Raw genomic sequence first — 10,279 nt, forward strand, 5'->3', positions numbered from 1 at the left:
AAACATAATGTGATTCCGTATGCGTTAAAAACAGCAGTGACGTCATCATGCTCTCAAAAACGCTAAATTTGTTTTGGTGTCCTGCCATTAGAGCTGTATTTTCAAGTGCCACGCCATTCGATCGGTCGTTTCGAGCTTCAAGAGTGGAAAGCGATGCAGCAAAAGGTGTGACCCATCGGACCCATGCAAAGATCGGACCCATGCATAGAACGTACTTTTTTTGAAGAACGACGAAAACTTTCGGTGTAGAGTGCTCGTCCCATCGTCGGTCGCCAAGCCAGTCGGCCAACGTAGCCACATGAAAATACCTAAAGCAAGCAATTATCTGGCAGTCGTAACCCGCTACGATTGCCTGAACAGGTTAAGAAACGATGAAACTACCCGCGCCACCGAATTCAGACAACTGTCGACAAGCACGTACAACAGCACAACGTCTGAGGTATTGCAACACATGACCTTTGAGAGCGCACCTCTCTGCACACTTCAAGGTCTGCATTTCAAGTGATAGCGGCGTTAACGCCCTTTCTTAAATGGGCGCTGAAAAAAGGTATTAATTCATAATGTTATAATAAATACAGTGGCCTTTTCTTCCCTCGCCACGCATATGTAACGTTGATTAGGAATTTTATTTTCGCTGAATCTATGAAACCGTGTCTCTTTTTAAGTACAGAACGGATTTTTTCTTTCCCAGTGTTTATTCCCTCCAAACGTAGTCGTGCTTCAATCCCTGCTCCCGTAACCGCCCTTGCTGATGTCGGTGACAAGTTGTTCTCAACCGCTTTTCGCGCGAAGCTTCGCGACCTATTTGGATCGACCTTGGGAAGCATTCGGCGGAAATCGAGCGACCTTGACGGGAAGTGCAAGGAGGTTTTCTCCCTTGTCCCCTTTCCAACTTATGTGCCTCCGAGTGCCCCGAAAGCACCCCCTCCCCGTTCCGTGGGTGACCCCTCCATCATCCCTCCGCGTCGTCCTACCTTTCTCCAACCATCCCTCTATCAGCTCTGATATCCTCAAATAACGGCAACGTCGCGCCATCTCGCGGGATGGCCAGGAAAATTGTGTGAAAACTTCGTGACATACGTACATGGGGCACATTCGCTTGAACTCGGCACAGAACGCTTGCTCGTGAAGAGTGCTTGAGCAGCGATTTTGTGCGCTCACAAGATGCTTTTTCGCAGTTGTCGCAGTATAATTTAGCGTAAAACTCTACGCCAGTATAAGCTCAAGATAGTGTTGGCTGAGATAGCAGGTCTTCATTTATTATGGTGTTCTCTGAGTATTCCGTGACAGTGACACTGGCACGGTGAGACGCTCCACTATACCGGCGCGTGGTCGTTCTGGTTTAGCCGATCATGCAAGGTTCACCACTCCAGGAACCTGCACTACTGGACGACATAAGCTTCGTAGGCAAAACAAGAATACAACCAATGCAGTGTAGGCGCCTCGAGCCTCTAAAAAAATATGCTTAATGAAAGAAGGTTTGATAGCCTATTACATTAAAGCCCCTAGATATTTGAAAAATATCGATAGGTTTTGATCACGCCGCAGAGCAATGGCGATTGAAAGATAACTACAGCGCGTCCCTTGGTTTGTACAAGGAGCAAATGGTGCACGACACGGGCCTCGCGCGCATAGTTCTCCGTTTTCAGTCGGCGCGCACGTTTGCGCCCGGACCTGCCCATCGATGCGATATGACTTTTATGTGACGTTAACTGCTTTCCGGCTGTTGGATTTTTTCTTCGTTTGTTCACGGAAAGAAGAATGGAAAGAAGAGAATGACATTGATAGAGACGCCGAACTCGTGGTTTGGCTGCCTAATGTTACACAGCCGCGTCATGTAACGCGGCTCGTGGAGCTCGCGCAAATAGACCTTTGTCACTTGGCGCAAACCAGGAGGCACTCTGAATAGTGGTCGCTACTTTTGGAAGATCCAGGAGCTTTACGTTACATACACCTGAAGCTGCATCGTACCTAAACCTGCGCTACGTGGTTGATGCACACTGCATAATGCGGTTTGATTTCTCGGCACTTGGTAGTTTATATGTTCGCATGATTTGTAAAACACTTATATATCTACACTTTGTATGATTTGGCGCAGTTAGAGGCTCTGCGTGAGGTATCTGCTGCCGTCCGAGGCATGCCAGTCGAGGTGTACGTGGACGGGGGAGTGCGCGAGGCTGCAGACGTCGCCAAGGTACTGGCACTGGGCGCCAAGGCTGCCTTCATCGGGCGCCCCGTCGTCTGGGCGCTCGCGCAAAAGGTGAGAGGGAACGAACCACACATACCTTCGTTCAAAGTAGCATCCATACTAGAGCCTCTGGTATGACGTCCCTGGACTAGCTTTTTAATGACATGAAACGCCCTAACGCGCATTGTACACGAACTTTTTGTTCGGGCCAACCATGCCACCCAATTGTGGCTATTGTAGGCGAAAGTCAAAGAAGCGACGTCTCGTTCTACAGCGTAACGGCGTTGGTAAGCAGCGACAACAAAGGCATGCTTGGGGAGCCCGTCAATACGGGTAACAAACGCAATGCATGCTGAAGCCTGAACGCCGTATGTCCGCTAGCTCTACGAGCTAGATGAAGAGATTCGGATGGAAGAGAGAGGGGGACAAGGAGAGTTATAACGAAGATTACTATATTATTTGTAATAGTTACTGAAATTTCACTAATCGGGATAATAAACACTGTTATTTTAATCGCCCTTGCGCAGGTTGGCAACGGCAGCGGTCTACAAAAAGGGGCCCTCGAAAAAAAAAGAGTTTTCTTGCAACTCGAGAGCTGCAGGGGCCTTCGTGCGTGGTACCACACGCTTTGTATGTGCGCACCTAGTTTCTTAGAAAATGGAGGGTTTATTAGTAACTAAACGTAAGAGAACAAGTTAATAAAGCAAAAAAAAAAAAAAGCACCGCGATGTCGAACGTACCGGAACATTCCCCTTACTACTATGCTGGATAAAGTAAAGGAATGTGCAAGCATATGCACGTCGGCTGTTTAATCCACAGCGGTCCGCGTTTCCATCATCCTGCGAGGCTAAAATAGTTCGGCGGCCACTCCCTGACAAACTTGAGGTTTTAAAAATAGCTCACTCATAAGCAAACATTGTACCACTTTACCTCTTTTTTGACCTCTTTTGTTCTTCCTTGTAAAGTATAGCAGGCTAAGCCAACCAGACTTAACTCACTTATCAGCAAGTACCGAGGCAGAAGAGCTGCCAGATATTCGTGGCTTATACATTTCTTTAATATTCTATAGGGAGAAGATGGTGTGGCCAACTTGTTAGAGAACTTCAGGAAGGACTTGGATCGGATTCTCGCTCTTTTAGGTAAGCCTGTATATGCAACGAAATTCTTTCAAGTGATCATTGTCTATGGAATAATCCGATATCGAGAAAGCATGGGGGAATTAGGTGAGGGACCCATAGAATGGCGGGAAGTGTACAAAGAACCATAGCATTCCAGGAGACGCTAGTTATCAAGAAAGAGCACATTTGTTTGACGGCAGCAAAAAGGTGGGCCTATTGACATGAGAAGCTGTCTGGAATTTCTTAATAGCACCTCTGAGTGACGCTGAAGAATGAGTAAAAGCCACACACGGTATTGTGCACGGCACGATTATAGATTTAAAATAAAATATACCTATTAAGTTTTGCCTATAGGTCCACAAGAAACATTAAATATTGCTAATTTTGGCACGCGTAAATGGCTGCGAGAAAGTACTTGAAAAGTTTGACTCTCACAGTTGTAGGCAATTTGACATCGAAAGACGCAGTAAGTAAGACGCAGTAACACATAAACCAAAGACGCAGTGCTCGCTCGGCTTTCATATTTGTATGTGAGATGATGGATTTTCACCAGGAACGATTGCAGCGCTGAAAATTGTTCCTGAAATTTTATCACAAATTCACAGGATAGGATGGGAATAAACTTTATTTGTACAACGGTTATGGCTGTTGGTGCCCGGGGCTAGGCTGCCAGGGGTCCATCGCCGGAGAAAAATCTTCGGAGATCCTCGGCAATGGCCCTGGCCCGCTGGACGGCCCACTCCTGGTCCATACCAGAAAAATATCTGCGGATCGCGTGGACTAAGGAAATCAATTACTTTCGACACATTTGGCTGTCAATCATAGTTTGCGGTTCCGCATAGTGCTACCAGATGGCGCGTTATGCATGGGAAGGGCGAAGAATTTTGCGTGTGACGCGAGCGTGTGTGTGACGATACTGGCAAGGCGATGGCACGGCGACTAGTATGACATGATGGCGACAGTGATGTCACGATGACTGATTTATTGTACTTCGTGAAAGAACCATTAGGACCTGCTCCGTTATAACCCAGAGTCGACTCCCGAAGATGGTGAAATATTCCATAGCTTGTAAGAGCGTTTTGGCTGCCACGGCGAGATAGCGGCGAAAGCTGGTGCGCTACCGCTTCAATTAGCGAACTCATTTAATTCCATTCGTTCACCCGGTATATCCAGGCACACGCCACGCTCCCTACTTCGCGACAGCGTCTCTAGATCGCGCGGTGTGTCCGGAATAATGCGAGACAGGAGCCCTGTTTCATCCACATGAGGCGTTTCGGCGGCGGCAATACGGTGTTTGCTGCATTAGTTTAACGCTGATCACATTAACGTCAACATTCATCGTGATATGGGTTCTGCGGGATTTTTTTAGGAAGAAGGCTTTATATCTCGTAAATTTGACCCACAATGCTGTGGCAGTCAGCACAGCTATGTTGTGCGTAATGAAACAATGAAGCACGAATGATCAATTCTGGGGTTTTACAAGCCAAAAACAAGATATGATTACAGGGCACACCATAGTGGGAGACACGCATACGACACGTTAAATATAAAGGTGCTCTCTCGACTTTCACATAGTACATTTACTGATCCTCACATAGTCGAAAACTAAGCACTCGCACTTTCCCTTACCGCAGCGCACAATAAAGCGCCAGACAAATGTAAGTAGCCACCGAAACCTAATAATGTGCACCAAACAACAACCTTTAGAAGTCTAGATGTTGCTCAGGGTCATGTAAAAGCAATCCTTGATCGATGAAAGGACAACGAAGATGCTGTTACGGTAAAATACGTAAAGGCAATAGCAAAAGAGAAGAAGACTGAGGTTTTTAAATTGTTGGGATCCTAGGGGTCCTTGCCCAGAGAAGGAGTGTCGATAAGGTGACCGAACTGTTGAAAAGAAATTTTACCTTGTGGTTGGCGCATGATAGCCTTAGTTGCTTATGCGCCATTAAACACAACACAACAGACACAAAAGACTAACGTCACACAGGTGGACGGACGAAGTGATGCCTAACGAAATATCGCTCACAAGCGCCGGTCCTCCAACTATGCACTCTATATCGCTTGGCACTGATCGGCACTCTTGTGGAAATTGAGTTCAAATTCCTAAAGATTTTCCGTCGCGAGAACACTTTCTTATCGGCAGGTGGCGTTTCCTAACAATACGTTCATTGTCATGGTTTTCAAGTCCAGGACCTAACAATCTGCTTCAGCCTATGAAATGCTTTGACGAGTACGGGCGCACATTTGTGTTCTTTCTTTCTTGAGCATTCTCATGCTGTTTAATGTACAGCTGCAACGCAAAATATTAGTACAAGTAGCCGATTACCGGAGCAGGGAAATTGCTGTACGTAGCGCTCTTATTCCCGTGCACACTCGTATCTAAGGTACCACATGATTCATGTTTTAAAGAGGGGGTGCTTGGCACTCTCGTTTTTGGCGTGCTAGGGAAACACAGCGTCGCGTGCCTCAATTTATCTGATCGGGCGATCGGTCACTTGTGCTAATCTTTCTCCGCTGCAGCTGTACATTTCTTAACATTCGCGCTTAACCACATTCTTATGTTTTGTTTTTTAAAGGCTGCCCTTCAGTGGATGACATCGACTCGTCATTTGTGCGGTGTCACGACTCCAGCAGCGGAAGTCTGGAGCAGCAAAGCGTACAAGAGGCGTAGAAAAGAAGATATAAGCACCGCAAGTGGAGTGGGAAATGGTTCCTTGCGGCAATATGCATGTGCGAGTTGGGCGCGGTAGTCACCACCCTATCGCGTTTCATTGGCGCCTAATAATTAGTGCGGCGTTCTTCGCACCTTACTACAAACAAAATTAAAGTGTTAGCACATCTGCACGTATCCCGGAGCACGAGGTACAATTTGGGAACAAGAAAATACATAAACTTGTTATTCGAGTCATAATGCATACTCATCAGACATGGCTTCTGTAAAAACATGCGTGTATTCCAGCTCGTCAGCAGAATAAAAGAGGAGAAACTGCTGCTCGCCGCACCTCAACTGTTAGCCGCCGGCTAACACCACACCTTCGCCATTTAGGAAAGAGAGTTATTCGGGCAAATATTGGTTGGACACAATACAAAAAAAGTGTACAGACAACTAGAACGATTACTCATTGTGACGTAGCTTTAAAGTACTCACATAGCGACATTCACATGAACTAATTATTAGCGTAAGACGTTTCAACGGCCTGCGACTTGACCACCGACCACCGCTACTTCATCATCACCAGCCTATATTTAGGCCCACTAAGGCCCACTAGGCCCACTAAGGCCTCTCCCTGTGATCTCCAATTACCCCTGTCTTGCGCTAGCTGATTCCAACTTGCGCCTACTTCATGCACGTACAAAGAGTGGGCCAAAGAGAAATGCGTTTAACCGTACATTCGCCGCGTGTAGTATGCACGCGGCTATTCAGGAGTCCTCGCTATACCTGGCCTTCCCATAGCACCGTCACAACACAAATCAGTTGCTAGGCGGGTTCTTCTTTTACATCTGAAAGTACAGTTACGTAACTCTCTGCTTCGTATGCTACAGTTGCCGCTTCCTGGCAACTGCGGCTTATGCAACTGTAATCTTTACCGGGAAACACTTGCGGCGAACGCTATGCGCGAAGACGAGCTTTCTGGTTCTTGCGTTTTCTTTAGTCCACACGGCTGCCGCCGCCGCTGCTGCGGATGCACGGAGGCGAGCGCCATCTGATGACGCGGCAAAGAAACCAGCGGCTCACGCGGCGCGCGCTTCCAGCTGATTCGTTATGTTTTTGCCCACGGACATGACAAATCCATTGGGAGGTTGGCGGATACAGCTTCGCTGTAAAACAAGTAGATGGAAATTTTAATGATGCAGGAGGTGTTGCGACTATCATGCGCTAAAAACACAACAGTTATGGGAATATATGTGTCAAAAGAGGTAACTTGGAATATTCAAAAAAGCTGAGAGAAGTCGCGCACGTGTGGCGCGGATGTTGCTGCGCTTATGTACGGTGATGCATGAGTGCGGATACGAGCTACCGGTTATCAAACGCCAGGTTCTCCAAAAATGCGTCCGGGTTACGGTGAGTCGCGCTTCGAGCCCAGCTACTCTTATCAGCAGCTCGGGAGTCCGCAAGTGGGCTGTGGGCGGGATCAGCCAGCAGACTGCGCGCTCAACATAATGTTTCGTTTGGAGACTGGAGTGGTGTACGCCCAGAGAAAATATTTCAGCGTCAACTCTGCCGTGTCTTGGTGCAAGTCGTCGTTGGCAAGCCCTCCGTGTGCCCTCCGCGCTCGCGGCAATAGACAACCGAGGCGAACTCGTAGCCTCTAAGAATTCTGCAGTCGCGGGAGAGGGGAAGTTTTTGTCTCGGATGTACCACTTTCACCACCAACTACACTCTATTTCGAAAAGCGAGCAATTTTCTGCCAAACACCGCAGTGTAGCCTATCCTGAAAAATATGTGCCCCGAAGAAAACAAAGCGAACAAAGAAATTGTGACAAATCGCCCTACTAAGGGTGAAGTCACTGTCTGGCTCCAGACAATGGGCTTCCCTGTACGGCTTCATGAAACATCCATCAACTAATGCAGCGAATCTGGTCACGAAAAACGGTCACACACCGTTGACGCATTGACTTTCTGGGGCGAAATTGAGGACTTGCTGCGTGCTTCTATCCCTGACAACATCAGCACAAAACTTAAAGGGATACGGACACAAAAGTTGGCGGGTGGTTTTCTGCGTCGCAACAAAAGTTGAACTGTAGAAAATGATGAATAGAACAAGCAGCTTTGAAAAAAAGAACGAGAAACATCTTCTTTTGCGATTTTCTGTTGCACCTCGCCGGCAAGCGGTCGCCGGCAGAAGCTGAAATTCGACGTCATAACACTCACCCGCGCGCACGTGGCCAATGTCGGCCACAGCCGTCACAGTGTTTCCGGGGGTGTCTGTCCTTTGCAGCGTTTGTTTAACCCCATTCGGCGGACTTCGCACGTGGCCTTCCGAAACATTATCCACGTCGGCGCTCCTCACAGATGGTGCGTCTTGCATGTGCCTTCCCGCGGTCGTCGCTCGGTATTGACGCGTTCGTCGCGGGAGAAGGAAATGCCCAGACATTGCTGTTATAACAGCATCGTCGGTCGTGACATGCCGTCGCACACGTTTCCCAGAGACGAGAAGGTGCGTAAACTTTGGATACCTGCCTTTCAGCCATTACGCCCAGCCTGGAGACCTCTAAAAAATGACTTCATTTGCGCGGACCACTTTGTCGACGATGATTATGTGACGAGCCCGGCTGTGTTGAAAAGCCTCGGCATGCCACTCAAAAGGCAATGCTTAAAGCCTGACGCTGTGCCATCGGTCTTCTCACGAAAACGCAAGGCAGAAATGATCAGCGGCGCGTTTGAAAAGAGGAGGCGAAAAGATGTCAGTACTGTTTTCCTTCACTTGCAGTCTTCTTGAGCACTGTGAAGGCGAGGCTGGCGCGAGATGCCCGAGGCTGGACACGAAAGCAGTAATGTCTTTAAAAATGTTGGCAAAGCATAGTTAAACAATATATGGCTAGCGAGCGCAAGCGCGACTCACGAGATCAGTGCTACATGGCAGTGGGGCGGACACACACATAGCTCTGCTTCTTCACAGGCTAAAAGCAGGAAAAACTGGGGAGAACGTCAAACAGGTGCTGCCATTTGTCGGGCGGTTGGCGAAGTCGACGTGAGAGTCTCGGAGGTACTGATACCTCACAGCAGTTGCTCACGCCCGACGGCATAAACTATTAAGCAGTCATCCACGCAGTGCTGAAGTACCCCGCTGCTGCCTCGCCTACGCGCGCTCTTGAAACAGCAAGTTTACAGAGGACATGACAAATAATTCTTACACAAGTGTATGGTGCAGAGCGAAATCTGCGCGCTACGGTTCGCGAAAACCTGACCGCCCCTTCCACGGCCGCCTGATCTTCGTCGCTTGACGCGGAAGGCTCGTAACCGTAAGCGGTATTATTTCTTGCCAAGTTGGAATGGTCCTCGTCTTCAGACGTGGACTCATTGCTGGTAGAGGCACCAGAACTTGAATTCATGCTCGCGATGGCGCCGTCGGCGCGCTTCGAATGACCGCGGCCGGCCGGCTGGCTATCCGACGAGGGTGTCGTGACCTCATGCCTTCCAACTCCCGCGGGTCGGGCGGTGATGCGCGCGCTCACAAAAATGCCCAAAATAAAACCATCGGCACAAAAAATGAGCTAAGTGTCTACTACTTTTTGGTGTAACCACACAGTGAGGATTCATTTTCAGCATTTTCGTAAAATTTTCACATTTTCTGTCAGTATCCCTATTACGCCCACTCGAACGCATGCCCACCTTCGCTAATGAGCCTGCAAGGAGCGGTTTCATAGACACTTGGAAATAGAGAAAGTGGGAAAGATTCTGTTTTGTATTGAGCAGCTTATATAGCAGACACTCAGCAAGACCGCCATATATACATTCTTGATGTAGAAAAAAATTGCGGTAGAAACCCTCTCACGATGTTTTACGGCGGTAGTGCGTTTAGCATCGAACCAATAATACTGGCACAACGTATTGCCACCTTCGCAAGAAATTACTTATGAGGCGTTTAAAGCAGTGGAAATTCTTCTCTCGTGCTTCCCGAAGAACAGTCGTTGCCATCTGGCGCTGCCGCCGCGATGACTGCACATAGTATCTGAAAGATCTCGCGCGCCGGTACGTGCGAAAGCTCAAAAACGCGTCATGCTTCTGAGCATGTGGGGAACCGGGATATTCTCGTGCGCTTGATTATGGGCACGCTGCGCCATCTAGCTGTACTGCCGAGAAGTCTGCGCGTGGCCTCCGAGAGGGGAAGCCTGGCGCACCAATGCCTTCGAACGCTGAGTATTGTCCCTTCGTTTTGTAGCACACTCAGTGGCACATACCCGGTAACCCTAGTTGATGAGAGGTTTATTGAAGAGCGCATTCATGACACAGCTCGCTAAAGCGCCG

General features: G+C 48.4%; 1 protein-coding gene across 1 annotated transcript in view; it reads left to right on the plus strand.

Moving 5' to 3' along the window:
* The window catches only part of LOC119440202 (2-Hydroxyacid oxidase 1), a 76,108-nt gene extending 69,981 nt beyond the window's left edge, over nt 1–6,127 (plus strand). The window contains exons 8-10 of the mRNA XM_049661442.1: nt 2,099–2,260; nt 3,258–3,327; nt 5,886–6,127. Coding sequence (XP_049517399.1) covers nt 2,099–2,260; nt 3,258–3,327; nt 5,886–5,980 — 327 coding nt within the window. The 3' untranslated portion in view covers nt 5,981–6,127. The remainder of the gene's footprint in view (nt 1–2,098; nt 2,261–3,257; nt 3,328–5,885) is intronic.
* The last annotated feature ends 4,152 nt before the right edge of the window (nt 6,128–10,279 follow it).

This window comes from Dermacentor silvarum, chromosome 2 (genome assembly GCF_013339745.2).
Source record: "Dermacentor silvarum isolate Dsil-2018 chromosome 2, BIME_Dsil_1.4, whole genome shotgun sequence".
In the NCBI taxonomy this organism is placed as follows: domain Eukaryota; kingdom Metazoa; phylum Arthropoda; class Arachnida; order Ixodida; family Ixodidae; genus Dermacentor; species Dermacentor silvarum.